Source organism: Myotis lucifugus, unplaced genomic scaffold (genome assembly GCF_000147115.1).
Source record: "Myotis lucifugus unplaced genomic scaffold, Myoluc2.0 scaffold_124, whole genome shotgun sequence".
Taxonomy (NCBI): Eukaryota; Metazoa; Chordata; class Mammalia; order Chiroptera; family Vespertilionidae; genus Myotis; species Myotis lucifugus.
Genome location: NW_005871172.1, coordinates 1,256,667 through 1,272,398, shown reverse-complemented (window position 1 = coordinate 1,272,398; position 15,732 = coordinate 1,256,667). Strand labels below are relative to the sequence as shown.

Here is a 15,732-nt window from a genome sequence, read left to right as displayed (position 1 = left end):
ACTTTATTTCATTTATTTTCTAGGGTTAAAAACAATGGTTTCCTTAGGAGTGAAAAACCCACTACTTGATTTGACAGCTTTGGAAGATAAACCATTAGATGAGGTAAGTTATAGTAGAAGGATTTAGGAGAGAACACAGTCTTTTCCTAGTCTTCAACATTTTTATAATTCTAAAATTGCCTTACATGAGGATGTTTTACTTGTGAGAATGTAAATCAAACAAAATACTGTTATCTGGAATGATTTATCAGAAGTGCTTTTCAGTAGTACTGTTCACTATTAAAATTGCTCGGAAAACAAATTCCTGTATGAATTGCTAAAACTTTAAAAGAATTTTCTAGCTCTCTAATCAACAAGTCTCTAGATCAGCGGTTCTCAACCTGTGGGTCGCGACCCCTTTGGCCGTCGAACGACCCTTTCACAGGGTTCCCCTAAGACCATCCTGCATATCAGATATTTACATTACGATTCATAACAGTAGCAACATTACAGTTATGAAGTAGCAACGAAAATAATTTTATGGTTGGGTCACAACACGAGGAACTGTATTTAAAGGGCCAGAAGGTTGAGAACCACTGCTCTAGGTAATAATGAAAGCTTAACATATTGATGAGTCTGGTTTTATGCTCTAGCTAACAGTCTCTAGTAATGTGGATAAATATTAATAGACAAGGAAAAAGTAAGCTTTTGCTGATTGCCCATTATTTACCCACCATGAACTCACTCATGATCCTTACCCACACTATTCCTAATATGTTTCAACTGGCACACATTCAAATATGAGCTACCTACCTTAGCATCATACTCTAGATTTGCATACTTATCCAGTTATAGAAAATGAGGTTATATCTTCTAGTCACAGCTACCTATCTCTATCTTCTGGAGTAAGAGGAAACTGCCTTCTCAGTTATTCTTCTCACACTCTTATATTGTAATTTTCTTGCCCATTTTTTGGCTCCTTTTCTGCTGGCTATATATACATGCTCCCACCTACCTATCTTTTTTTTTCCCTAACTTTTCCTCTAATTTTAAGTTAGTGTATTTACTCACCAATTGAGAAAACCCATGTTAAAATTTTGTCCTATAGCCTAAATTACATATTAATAGAATATAAATTTTGGTGCGCATGTGAGTCTTTTCCATAATGAAATTCAGCTTTTTCTCAGTGATTCTTAGCACTCAGTCACTTCCTTGTTGATTCTCAACAGCTTACAAATAGGACCCTCTTAATCATCCTGACAAAAAGAAGTTTAGGGAAGCTTAGAGATTACAGCTTACTTAATGTGATGAGAAAAGACATTTTAGGGCTTTTTTTTTATGAAAAGATGGTATATTTTTACATGCATAATTGTAACTTCTTCACTTTGCCTATTACCAATATCACTCTAAGCTAAATATACCATAATCATTAAGTTTATACACTTTAAAACCAAATTAGCACTTGGCTGTGGTGCCTCAATGGATTGAACGTTGTCCCATGGACCAAGAGGTCCCGGGTTTGATTCCCAGTCAGGGCACATGCCTGGGTTGCAGCTCGATCTCCACTAGCAGCATGCAGGAAGCAGCCGATCAATGATTCTCTCTCATCATTGATGTTTCTCTCTTCCTCTCTGAAATCAATAAAAATATATTTAAAAAACATTACATGGATCAGACTCTGTCTTTTTTTTTAACACTTCTAAGTCCAGTTTTCTTATAAAATGAGGTTAATAGTACTGACGGTAGATAATTAGGGAGGTGTTGTTTAAGGGTACAAACTTTGAAACTAGTAGATAAATAAGTTCTGGAGTTCTAATGCACAGCACAGTTAACAATACTGTAGTATAAATTTCAGAGTTGCTAAGAAACTAGATCTTAAATGTCCTCACCACAAACAAAGAAATGATAATTATGTAACAATGACAGAGGTGTTAACCTCATAGCAATCACATTACAATATTCAAATAAAATCAATACATTGTACTCCTTAAACTTATACAGTATTTCAGTTTTTAAAATGCAGGCGGGGATGGGAAGAACTGGCCTGATAGGATTGCTACAAGACTTAAGAGATCCTAGTACAAAGTACGTGTTCAATAAGTCATAGGTGTTATTGTTATCTACATTTTTTTAGTGCCCGCATAATATTCCATTGTATGGATGTATAATCTTTTTTTTTTAATATATTTTATTGATTTTTTACAGAGAGGAAGGAAGAGAGATGGAGAGTTAGAAACATCGATGAGAGAGAAACATCGATCAGCTGCCTCCCGCACATCTCCCACTGGGGATGTGCCCGCAACCCAGGTACATGCCCTTGACCGGAATCGAACCTGGGACCCTTCAGTCCGCAGGCCGACGCTCTATCCACTGAGCCAAACCAGTTTCGGCATGGATGTATAATCTTAATAGAAATGTTGGTTGCCCAGCCCGAGTGGCTCAGTGATTGAGTGTCGACCTATGAACCAGGAGGTCATGGTTTGATTCCCGGTCAGGGCACATGCCCAGGTTGAGGGCTCAATCTCCAGTCTGGTGTGTGCAAGAGCCAGCCAATCAGTGATTTTCTCTCATCATTGATGTTTCTATCTCTCCCTCTCCCTTCCCTTCCTCTCTGAAATCAATAAAAATATTTTTTTAAAAAGAAAGAAAGAAATGTTGGTTGATTCCTTTTTTCATTGGTGCCTCTTTCCCTGTCATCCTCTAGTTGTTACTGTCCCAGGATATTGTCTTTGGGCCTCCTCCTGAATACATTCTCTACATGCCTTTGCTTGAAATACTAAATATGTAATGATGAATCCCAAATAGCACTGGTCTGTCAATCCCAGAACTCCAAAATCATATATCCTACTGGCTACTTGATATCTTCACTTAGATATTTCACAGACATCTGAATGTAACATGTCCAAAATGGAGCTTTTGATTCCCATCATAAACCATTTCTTCCTGGGTCTTCCCTATCTCAGTTAAAGAACATACCATGGACTCACTTGCTCACGCCAAAACCTAAAGATCTCTTTGATCCCCCTCCCCCCATCCTTTATCTTCAACATTCATTTTGTGTCAAGTCCTCTACAATACATCTCTGATCTGTCTACATCTCTTGATCTCCACAGATACTTACACCCTCTTGCTGTAGACTACCACCATCTCTGGCTTCATTGCTTGCATTAGCCTTTTAATTGATCTTCCTATTTCCACTTTTGTTGTCATAGATCATTCTCTCCTAGGAATAAGAGTTATAAATTAACTCATAATATTCCACTATGTAAAACTCCTCAATTTCTTTTTATTGAATATAGAATAAAATCAAAACTCCTACAAGGCCTTTCTTGATTTGGCCTCTACCTGCTACTACTTTTTCAATTTGGGCTAGTTCCTCATTCATGCTCCAGACATAATGACCTTCAGATCTATCCCAAGCTTTTTCTACCCCAGGGTCTTTACACTGCTGCTCCTTCTTCCTGCTCTTCTACTTAACTAGCTTCTACCCATCTTTCAGATATCTATTCTAATGTCATTTTTCCAGAGAGACTTTTTCTAACTTCCCTATCTAAAATAGCTCCTCTTCCCAATCCAGTTACTACATTATCTCACCCTCTTTTTTTGTATAACATTTGTCTCCAAATATCCCATTTTATAGAGCTTACCTAGACAAACACTGAAAAAGTGATAAAGTCAGAATTTTATTTCATAGCTATCTGACTTCAAAAGTCTGTGCTTTTTTTCACTGTATTTTGTTACTTAATATCTTGCCAACTAAGACCAAAATTGCTCTTTAAAAATGCAAGCGCAAGTTAAGATTTTGTTGATGGTAAAGGAGTTAGTGGTATTTCTTAATTTTTTATGTGTATATTGTCACTTACTTTTAAATGTTTACCTATAAATATTTAGTAGTGTTCAGAATTAATAAAGTCCCATCATACAGAAATTTTTTTCAGCTTAACATGTAACAGATAAGAAAATTAGAACTTTATTTTGATTTTTAATCTACTAAATTGTTTCTTGCAGGGCTATGGCATATCCTCTGTGCCATCTACTTCCAATTCTAAATCCATAAAGGAGAATAGTAATGCTGCCATCATCAAGAGATTTAACCATCACAGTGCCATGGTCCTAGCAGCAGGTCTCAGGAAACAGTTAAGTATACATGCAAGGTGCAGTGACTGAGCTTTTCAAGATAGAATGAGTTGTGTTTTTGTTCTGTGGTTTTTAACATCAATTTCTTTTTCTTGTTTTTAGAGAAGCACAAAATGAACAAAATGGTGAGCCCAGCAGCATTGATGGAAATTCCAGAGATGCAGACTGCTTTCAGCCAGCAGTCAAAAGGGTATGGGTAAAAAGTTGGGAACGTTTAGGGCTCAGGTTTCTCCAGATACCTTATGTATAATTGCTAGTACTTTATGTTGACACTTGATTATATCAAATGACTTAGTTCTTCTAACCAACACATTAAGTATTTGGCTTAAATTGAAGAACTTTGTAAAAAGTACTTTCTCAGTTTTGGCTTGCCAGCCAGCTTTCCATGGACTCAAGTCTGTTAACTATTTTTATTGTTTGTGTTCCCCCCCCCCCCCATGACATGTACACATATGCACATACTGACATATAGTTCTGTTTTCTGGGAAAGAGTATTCAACAAAGGCAGTGTGAAAGAAAGAAAAACTAAAGTTTTGTGTATAATGTTTTTAAAAGATAGGATTTGGCCCTCATATTAAACCTGGCATTTCAAGGCTAGATATGTCTTTTTATTAAATATTGATAGTTATCTACTTGCATATTCCTTCTTTCCTTGCAACTTTGCCAGGTTACTCTATTCCTCTGTTTTTGTTTGCTTGCTTGTCGTTTTTTGGTGTGTGTTTTTTTTATCCTCACCCAAGGATATGTTTTGATTTGAGAGAGGGAGAGAGACAGACAGAGAGAAACATCAATGTGGGAGAGAAACATCGATTGGTTGCCTCCTGTATGCTCCCCAACCAGGAATTAAACCTGCAACCTTTTGGTGTGTGGAACACTCCAACCAACTGAGCCACCCTGCTAGGGCTATTACTCTGTGTGTGTTTTTAAGTTCCTCCCTCCCCAGTTACAAAAATAAATTACAATAAAGTTTCCTTTTAGGGCAATATGTATTGAAAATTTAAAAGTTTATGCCCTTAATTCTACTTCTGGACATTTATTTTTTAAAAATAAAGAGGTGCAAACGTTTAGTTACAAATGCTCATTATACTATTACTAGAGACCCAATGCACGAAAAATGTGCACAAGTAGGCCTTCCTTCCCCTGGCTGCCGGCATCAGCTTCCCTCTGGCACCCTGGACCCAGGCATCCCCCACAGCCCCGGCTTCGTCCAGAAGGACATCGGTCTAATTAGCATGTTTCGCTTTTATTACTATAGATAATAGAGAAAATGGCTAACATCCTAATATCTATGGTACATCCATATAATGAAGATCACTGCAGTCGTTAAGGACTTTAAATGAGTTAATGATAAATTGAATTAAAAAGAGTTAATATATGCCATAACAGTAGTTCAGTTTATGAAACATTAAATTCAAAAAACTCTTTGAGTTGCCTAAAATATTAGATGGTGGGAAACAAAATGAGTAAGACAGTTCTTGTATTCAAAGAGTTTAGTGTCTGTAGATAAGGCAAATATCAAAAAAATAATTACAAAACAAAATTTAAAGTATACTAGTTGTGTTATTTACAATAGGAACCAAAGAGAATATAAAATGAATGAATGGAGTAGAATAGTTCACAGAGCAGATTGTATGCAATAATTTCACATGGGAAAAAGAAGTTTATGAACTTTAAAAAGTCCTTTAAAAGAGCATGCTAAATGGTAATATTTCTGTAAAGGGGTTGCGGGTGAGTCTTATGCTTTATTTAATACATTTTGATAATACGTTTGTACAGGTATTTGAACCTTTACAATTAACAAAGCCAATAGGAAATTTTTTCTGAACTAAGAAAAGTGAAACTAAAATGTAAGTTATAGGTATTAAAGAAGAAATCTAGGAAGTGATGCTTTTCTTTGCAATATTCTTGCACTAAGTAGAGTTGATCTTGGTAGTCAAAGAGTTGTCACAAATTACTGTGTAGATTTTCACAATGTTGAATAATAAATTCTAATTCTAGATATTCTTTGAAGTCAAGAGTTGCCTCTGTTCTAAAGAGGGTTTTGTAGGATGAGAGATTCAGAAGTATTGATAGAGTTCTTACATTAATGGAGCTTTCAGTTAAGTATGAAAGTTAGGTGACTTAACTATGCTCTGGCAGAAGTTTAGGATTTGGATTATTATGGGAGGTTTGATAGGGTCACAGCTTAGGTAAGGCAACAACAGGAATCAAAATGAGCTTGGCATATGTGAAAAGTAATGACATTAGTATGCCTTGAAGTTGGCTAAAAGGTATAGAGTTGAGAAAGTATAAAATAGGCTGACTCTAGGTAAGGTGCAACTCATGGATGTATTACCCTGAATATGCTGAAATCAGATTTATTCCTGTTCTACAAGAGAACTATTCAGACTCTTAAAATAGGAGCAATTTAAAATACTAAGTGTTCAAATTGACCTTTTTGTGATATATTTAATAACCTAAAATTTTTTAATTAATCCTCACCCAGGAATATGTTTCTCTTTCCTCCTCCCCAAAAATTAAACAATAAATTTAAAAAAGGAAATTGTTCTTTAAAAAGATTTCATAAATAAACCCAAATACTTGGAAGAATTAAATATAATATATGATAAAATGGCATTTCAGAATCAGTGGGCAAAAAACAGATTATTCTACAAATGGAGTTAGGAGGACTCATTAATAATTTAGTAAAAAGAAACTCAGATTACCTACTTTACTCCTTATTCTGAAATAAATTCCAAGTGGATCAAAGATTTAAGCAAAAATTAATCCACAGAAAAATAAGCAAAAAGGGAATAATTAAAAAACAAACACTAAATTGGAGAAAAAGTATAAATTAGTCATTTACTTGGGGGGAAATAGTAAAATACACATTTTTACCTACCAAATTGTCAATTAAAAGTTTAGTAGTAATTAGAATGGTTGGAGTGTAGGAAAACAAGTGTTCTCTCTAATTGGTTGGTGAGAAAATGGGTTCAACCACCTGTACAGCAGTCATCTCTAGAAGTGAAGCTCATGTTATGAAGACCATACAGTTTTACTTTTTCAGTCATGTTCATTACTTTTACAAGGGAAAGTTATGATTAAAAGTGTTGTGTTAATAATTATAGGCGAAGTTACAAGAGTCCATTGAATATGAAGACTTGGGAAAAAATAATTCCATAAAAACGATTGCGCTAAACCTCAAGAAGTCAGATAGGTAAGTTTGGTCAATATTTTTTTTTTTTAATATATTTTATTGATTTTTTACAGAGAGGAAGGGAGAGAGATAGAGAGTTAGAAATATCGATGAGAAAGAAACATCGATCAGCTGCCTCCTGCACATCTCCCACTGGGGATGTGCCCGCAACCCAGGTACATGCCCTTGACCGGAATCGAACCTGGGACCCTTCAGTCCGCAGGCCAACGCTCTATCCACTGAGCCAAACCGGTTTCGGCTGGTCAATATTAAATTAAGTTGAGGCAGAATAGTTATATAACACAAGTCATTGCAGAATATATTCTGCAAGTATATTCAAATTTAATTAGTTTGTTACCATAAAAGTGCAGTATTATTTTTTTTTAAAATGTACTTTGTGCATTTCAGGAAAGAATCCTAAATTATCAAAACAAAGAAAATAAATTTTGGCTCTCTGTGCTATTTTCATCTTATTGTCTTTTTATGAAATAAATCATCTTATTGAAATCTCATTAACCATATTATCATTTTTTGCTGTGAGGGAAATGTACTGAGATTGCTAAAATATTTAAAAACAAATGTTGAGCACCTTTATTCTGTGTAATTTCTTTCTTCTTTGCTAACGTTTAGGTATTATCATGGTCCAACTCCAATCCAGTCACTACAGTATGCAACAAGTCAGGATATTATTAATTCTTTTCAAAGTATTAGACAAGAAATGGAAGCTTATACACCCAAATTAACTCAGGTGAGTTATTTGTATTGTTTGAAAACCAGAATTCCCACATACACAATTACTTCCTTATTTTATGTGCACAACCAACTATATAACTAATATTTTAATTGTGTTTAAAAACATATTTCTTCTAAATAAATACAAAAAATCAAGAGGTAGAGAGAAAAGGTATTTGGCTTATTCAAGAAACATCTGAGGATAATACGATAATGAAAAAATAATGACTTTTGTGATTGCTAATTTTTCCTTCCATATACACAATTTTGTTGGTAAATCTTTCAAAAAATATCTTCTGGTCATCACTCTCTACCTATTCTGCATGACCTTAGTATATAAAATAAATATGTAAAACAGAGCTCATTATCTGTTCTTCATTTTTCCCCACCCTTATTTATACTTTAGTTGATCATCAATTTCTGTCAGGCCTTCAGTATTTTTTTTATTTCATCACCTTGTTTTATGCAAACCTGATCAGTTTTTCACACTGCCATTACAATTATATTTCTAAAACCATAAATCTGATCTTATCACTCTGCAGCTTAAAAACCTTCACTGCCCCCTTTTGTTGCCATAGCAATTATCTGAATCCCTTTGTCTGGTATGCCAGACCCTTTATAATCTGGCCTTAACCCACATCTTGTTCTGCCTGCAGCCATATCTCCACCATTCACTTCCACACATAACAAAGAGTCCTGTGTTCCAGCCTAACACACTAGACTACCCAGAGTTGTTTGATCATACTATCTTCATGCTTCCTGTGCTTTTGCTCATGCTTTCTCTTTTCTTAGAATGCCCTTAATCTGTTCTGCCATGGGAAACTAATAATAATTATTCAAGACTCACCTCAGATTTTATTGCCTCTGTAAAGCAATCCTTAACATACCCCGTAATGAGTTTTTTCCATTTCTCTTTTTATAAATACTGAGGCACTGAGTTCCTGCCTGACTTTACTGTAGTCCTCATCACATATTGGGACTTATATTTACTTTTTATTTTGAAGTAATCTTAGATTGACAGGAAGTTACAAAAAATGTATTCTGACCAATTTTGAGAGTAGATCCCTTTATTCCTAAATATTTCAGTGCGTATTTCCTAGAACAAGATATTATAAGTAATAACAGTAAAGTTATAGAAACAATAAGTTAACATTAATAAAGTATTATCTAACCTAAAGTTCTTACAAAAATTTCGCCAGTTGTACCACTAATGTCCCTTATAGCAAAAGAAGACTTCTTGGTCCAGCATCCATGTCAGGTTCATGTCTCTTTAGTCTCCTTTAAAATGGAATCATTTTTCGATCTTTCTTTGCCTTCATGACCTTCATATTTGAAGAGTACAAGCCATTTTTTTGTGGAATGCCCTCAATTGAGTTTCCCTAATGTTTCTTTAACATTGGACTCACATGTATTTTTAGCAGAAACACCACAGAACTAACCTGTAAATGATGTGTCATCCTCACATCAGCAGGCACATACTTATTTGTCCTAACTTGTGATATTAACTTTGATCACTTGGTTAGAGTAGTATTGGCCTGGTTTCTCCACCAAAAAGTTACTATTTTTCCCTTTGTAATTAATAATTATCTTGTGGGTTATTTTAAGACTGTAAATATTCTATTTCTCATCAAACTTTTACCCACTAGTTTTTTAGAATCCATTGATGATGCTTGCTGAAAACAGTTATTATCATGGTGGTGGTTAAATGGTGATTTTCTAAATTCATCATCCAGTCTTATCAATTGACATTCTACTAAGAGAAGAATTTCCTTCCCTCCTCCTGTATTTACTTATATCAGCATGGATTCTTATGTTATTCTATAGGTTATAAGTTGCTATTTTTTTTCTTTTTTTAAACTAAGGTAAAATTTACCCTTTTTAGTGTATTGTTCTATGGTTTTTAATAAACATACACAGTTGTGTACCACCAACACAATCAAGATAAAAAAAGTTTTGTTGCCCCCCCAAATGTACCCATGTCCCTTTGTAGTCACACCTTTTCCAAGCCCTTTGCACTGGCTTCTGTATCTTTCTGATAATGTACATCAGTTTTTGAGCACCTCCTTATTTTATGTTTTATGGCACAATGGGATAGGTTTTTCAGGTTCATCTTATACTTTCCCTGCCCCAGTCACAGAATCTTCCTTTTAGTACTGAGTAGATTTAGAAACCAAGATCCCAGTATTGGGTGTACTCATTGCTATTAGGGTGTAATTTGCTACTTGTGTTATTGTCTCCTCAGCAGACAGAGCTAGGAAATAAATATATGCACATATATATATATCACACACACACATTTGGGCTTATTTGACCATTTCTTTCCTTCTAGATTGTAATTGTCCAATATCTGGCCATTGGGCCCAAGAAACCCGCCTAACTTTTTAAACCTGTGGTTAGTCTTAAGTATTTCCAGTCTTCCCCATATGTACCATCTCTGCCCCCCCCAGATTTGATTTTATTCTCTGAGAAACATTGAGGCATGAAGGCCCAAGAGATTATGTGTCTTCAGGTGTATATACCTGAGTGCAGCCAGGAGCTAGTCAGCAAGCTCAGTAATCACAAGTTTTTGGTTACAATGCATTATAAATATTCTCACAAAAGGAAATAGGAGCAAAGTAAACTTCCATGTCCCCTTGACTCATGGTTGTTATGTGCTATACTCGATACCAAGCTTAATTTTTTTTCTCCAGCCCATACATATGTGGATTTATACTTGCAAAAATTCCATTGAAAAACTTTGGACACACTAATCCTGCACTTGAAGCTATTCAGCAAATGATTTGTTCTTCTGTAGCCACAGTGCCTGGCACTTGTGGGCGCTCATTGAGTAGATAGGTCAGTTATGTCCCTGAATGCTGATACTGACACAGTGCAGAATACATTCTTTCCTCTTTTAGCTAAGTATATTCAGTTCTTTGATAACAAATGATGTATTTCTGCTGTGTTCCCACACCACCCCTATCCCCCAGCTGCCAGCAAGGATACATGTTGATTTACTTGTTTCTTTTTCTTAAACTCAGTTTTACCTTCAATGGTAAGAGTTCACAAGTTAAGTTGAATTGGTGCTTAAGAAAAGGTTTGACAAGGCAAAAGTGTGTGAGTTCTGGGGTACCTGTGGACTTGCTTAGTATTCCTGGAAGATTGGTATATATTCACTTTCTACACACACCGTGTTTCTGTGTAAAAAGTAGTAGTTCACTCTGGTTGCTATAAATTATGTATTTATACAGTAATAAAACTCAACATTTTGCTATAAAACTGAAATGTTAAGAAAGATGGCAAAAAAGAGGGAAACTACTTTCTGTGTTTTCTTTCAGGTTCTCTCAAGTAGTGCCGCCACCAGCACCATCACAGCACTGTCACCTGGAGGGGCACTTATGCAGGGAGGGACACAGCAAGCCATAAACCGTATGTGCTGGACCACCTTCTATTGCTGTCTAAAGAGCACTTTGAGAAGAGGAGGGCTAAAATTTTATTGGTGTTTCTTCGGAAATTTTCTGGGATGGTTTTTGTTGTAATTTTTATGCATCCAAATCCTGAAACATATCTAGACAATAACTTTGATTTCAGAATTGTCTTAATTTTACAAGAAGTGGCACATTCGTAGTCTCACTATATCACCCTAAAAGCTTTCCTTTTTCCTCACCTACCTCTTAGAATAAAGGGAAACCTAAAAGTTTTTCCAGAATCCCAAAGGAATTTAAATTCTGTGATCTGTCAGCCACAAAATCAGTAACATCTCAGAATAGCACATCCTGGTTTGGCATTGGCAACCAGTGCATGTCCTTCTTTCCAAGACTATATATACGGGAATACAGCTTTTATCCCATGGGCTTTTCTTTTGCAGAGATGGTGCCAAATGATATTCAGTCTGAATTGAAACACCTGTATGTGGCTGTTGGGGAACTTCTTCGGCACTTTTGGTCCTGCTTTCCTGTTAATACGCCATTCCTAGAAGAAAAGGTAGAACCAGTTCCAAACACAGCCAGCTATTACAGTAGTGTGACTTAGTGAGGTATTATTTTGAAAATGGAAATTTGTATTGTTTACCATGTAACAGACAGTGGAATAACTGCTTTGCATATGTTATTTAAGCCTCACAGCATCCTGATGGAGTAGGTATTGATACCAGTTTTAAAGATTAAGAAACTTAGGTCCAGACCAGTTCCATAACATATGATCATACATCTTAAAATTTGTATTTACCTCTAAGCCACTGGGAATGATTAAAGAACAGAGACCTAAAACAAGTCACATCAGTATAATTAATTATTTAGTATACTTTTTAGGAGTAATACAATCTAAACTGAGATTGATGACAAATATAGTACTTGCTATTTAACACTAAAACCTTGTTAACCAATTAAAGGAAAGTTAGCAAATAGAAAAGTATAGTATTAATGGTAGTAGTTTTACTATATAGATTATTCTTTAAATTTTTTTTAAGAGAAAGACAAATGCCCTATTAAAAATAATAGGCAAAAGAATTTTAACAGACAACTAACTCACTGAAGAATGCAAGTGGCCCAATAAACCTAAGAGGAAATTTTCATACTCACTAGTATTCAAATAAATTATCTTTAAAGATAACAAAGAGCATTTTCATCTAAAATCTGCAAAAGAACAAAAAACTTAAAATGATCATTTTTTTTAAATGACTTGACCCAGCCCTAGCCAGTTTGGCTCAGTGGATAGAGCATCGGCCTGCAGACCGAAGGGTCCCGGGTTCGATTCCAGTCAAGGGCATGAACCTTAGTTGCAGGCTCCTCCCCGATCCGGGCCCTGGTCGGGGCTGGTGTAGGAGGCAACCAGTCGATGATTTTCTCTCATCGTTGATGTTTCTATACATCTATTTTAAATGATAACTTGGGTGAGTATTTAGTGACTGAAAGATGTTCATATTAAACCTAGTGAAATTTTAAAATAGTATGCACTGTGTATTTTCTGCATATATACATTTATACACATGCACAAAAAATGTCAAGAAGGAATAGCTAAGATTTGGAAACAACCTAAGTGCCCATCAGCAGATGAGTGGATTAAAAAACTGTGGTACATCTACACAATGGAATATTATGCCGCTATAAAAAGAAGGAACTTTTATCATTTGCAACAGCATGGATGGAACTGGAGAGCATTATGCTAAGTGAAATAAGCCAGTCGGAGAAAGATAAATATCACATGATCTCACTCATATGTGGGATATAATCAACATAATTTGATGAACAAAAATAGATCCAGAGACAAATGGCAGGGGATGTGTAGGGGTTAGAGAGCAACCAAAGGACTTGTATGCATGCATATTAGCGTAACCAATGGGCACAGACACTGGGGCGGTGGGGGCTTGCCCAGGATGGGAATGGCTGAGGGGGTCAATCGGGGGAAAAGGAGACATATATAAAACTTTAGACAATAAAAAAAACAATAAAATAAAACTTTAAAAAATGTCGGGAAGGATATGAGTTATGGACCAAAGTATTAATGATCTATGAATGGTGGAATATAATAAGTCTGTTTTTGTATCTTCCTTCTCTGCCTGGTGAAGCCAGTTAATCTTTAAAAAAATAATAATAAAGTAACCTTCCTTTGTGCGTTTTTATCTTGATCTCTATAAATGCTTTGAGATTGTAATTCATTATTTCTTTCACCTTTTGTAGGTAGTGAAAATGAAAAGTAATTTGGAACGATTCCAGGTTACAAAGCTCTGCCCATTCCAAGAAAAAATTCGAAGACAGTATTTAAGCACAAACGTAAGATAACAATCTGATTTTGGCCTGATTTTCTTTTTCTATGTAGTAAAATGAGACTAACTTTGTTTTCATGTAAATGAGTAGAATACATTGTTTTTCTCTAACTCAGAATACTGTTTTTTAACTTTAAAATAATAAATATATGTGTGCCCACCAATCACAGTAAGAAATAGAACATTTCCACCCTGACCGGTTTGGCTCAGTGAATGGAGTGTCAGCCTGCGGACTGAAGGGTCCCAGGTTCAATTCCGGCCAGGGGCATGTACCTTGGTTGCGGGCACATCCCCAGTGGGGGGTGTGCAAGAGGCAGTTGATCGATGTTTCTAACTCTCTATCCCTCTCCCTTCCTCTCTGTAAAAAATCAATAAAATATATTTTTTTAAAAAAAAGAAATAGAACATTTCCATACCCATAGGTATTCCCTGAGGGTCCCTGCCAGTTACCTACCGGTCACTCATACCCCTCACTCATAATCAAGGCCATGATTAATGAGGCATTTCTAATAATCATCTCCATGCTTTTCTTTATAGATTTACAACCTATGTATGTGTTCCTAAAAAATTTATTTTTGCTCTGGCCAGTTTGGCTCAATGGATAGAGTGTAGGCCCATGGACTGAAGGGTCCCGGGTTCTATTCCAGTCAAGGGCATGTACCTTGGTAGCAGGCTCCATCCCAGGCCTTGGTCCAGGCAGGTGTGGGAGGCAGCCAATGGATGTATCTCTCTCACGTCGATGTTTGTCTCTCACTGTCTCTTCCACTCTTTCTGAAAATCACTGGAAAAATATCCTCAGTATAGGATTAATAACAACAACAAGAGATAAATATTTTGAAAGCCAGAGTAGTAAGCATGAACTTAGCAACGCAATGAAAGGCAGAATTGCCACTATGATAGTAAATTCAACAGCCCCTGATTGTTTACATCAGGGTGGGGTACTGGATGAGGTACTGAATGAAACGTGTCACTTTGTGCCCAGGATTTTTAGCTTTGTTTTTGTGTGTGTGTGTTTCTTAGAGGAAGGGAGAGGGAGAGAGAGATAGAAACACCAATGATGAGAGAGAATCATTGATTGGCTGCCTCCCTCACACCCCCCACTGGGGATCGAGCCCACAACCCGGGCATGTGCCCTTGACCGGAATCGAACCTGGGACCCTTCAGTCCAAAGGCCAATGCTCTATCCACTGAGCAAACCGGCCAGGGCTTAGCTTTATTTTGTTTGTTTGTTTTGTTTTGTTTTCAATATATTTTATTGATTTTTTTTAGAGAGGAAGGGAGAGGGATAGAGAGTTAGAAAACATCGATGAGAGAAAAACTTCGATCAGCTGCCTCCTGCACACCTCCTACTGGGGATGTGCCCGCAACCAAGGTACATGCCCTTGACCGGAATTGAACCTGGGACCTTTCAGTCCGCAGGCCGACGCTCTATCCACTGAGCCAAACCGGTTAGGGCTTAGCTTTGTTTTTAATGCAAGACTAGAGCAACCACAAAAGATTGTTTTTGTGTGTGTGCTGCAAATTCTTTCAGAAATTATAGGAAAAAATAGTATATACACACTTAGGACTCAGTATATCCATAAGTAAGATCATCAAAAGGAGGAATTTTAAAATTGAAAGCTGAAAAATCTGCATCAGTAAGATTTTTAGTAAGTCTTTATACCCTAAACATTCTAAGCTGTTTTTCTCAAAATATAACAGTATTAGTTACCAGGAAAGCAGCTTGGAGTATCTTTGTGCAGCAGGGCAAGGATGATTTTTGTATCATTTTTAGTTCCAGACAGAACTAAATAACAACACACACACACACACACACACACACACACACACTCAATGATAACGACGTAAATATGAGTTTTTTGTTTTTTAACTCCACCTCAGACTGGATCTAAGTCATTGACATGCTTAAAGGATTTAGGACTTCCTGGTTTTTACCCCAATACTGCCAGAATTGACTTGGAGACTT

At 36.1% G+C, this 15,732-nt stretch overlaps 1 protein-coding gene across 2 annotated transcripts in view; it reads left to right on the top strand.

Annotated features, from left to right (window-relative positions):
- Nucleotides 1-15,732, top strand: part of GTF2H1 (general transcription factor IIH subunit 1) — a 34,234-nt gene that overhangs the window by 15,913 nt on the left and 2,589 nt on the right. The window contains exons 7-14 of one of the 2 annotated variants that reach the window (XM_006093813.3): nt 24-103; nt 3,988-4,115; nt 4,219-4,306; nt 7,224-7,312; nt 7,922-8,039; nt 11,341-11,431; nt 11,871-11,986; nt 13,681-13,773. In XM_006093813.3, coding sequence (XP_006093875.1) covers nt 24-103; nt 3,988-4,115; nt 4,219-4,306; nt 7,224-7,312; nt 7,922-8,039; nt 11,341-11,431; nt 11,871-11,986; nt 13,681-13,773 — 803 coding nt within the window. Of the gene's footprint in view, nt 1-23; nt 104-3,987; nt 4,116-4,218; nt 4,307-7,223; nt 7,313-7,921; nt 8,040-11,340; nt 11,432-11,870; nt 12,039-13,680; nt 13,774-15,732 lie in introns of those variants that run through there. The other variant, XM_023758173.1, reaches the window with a different exon arrangement.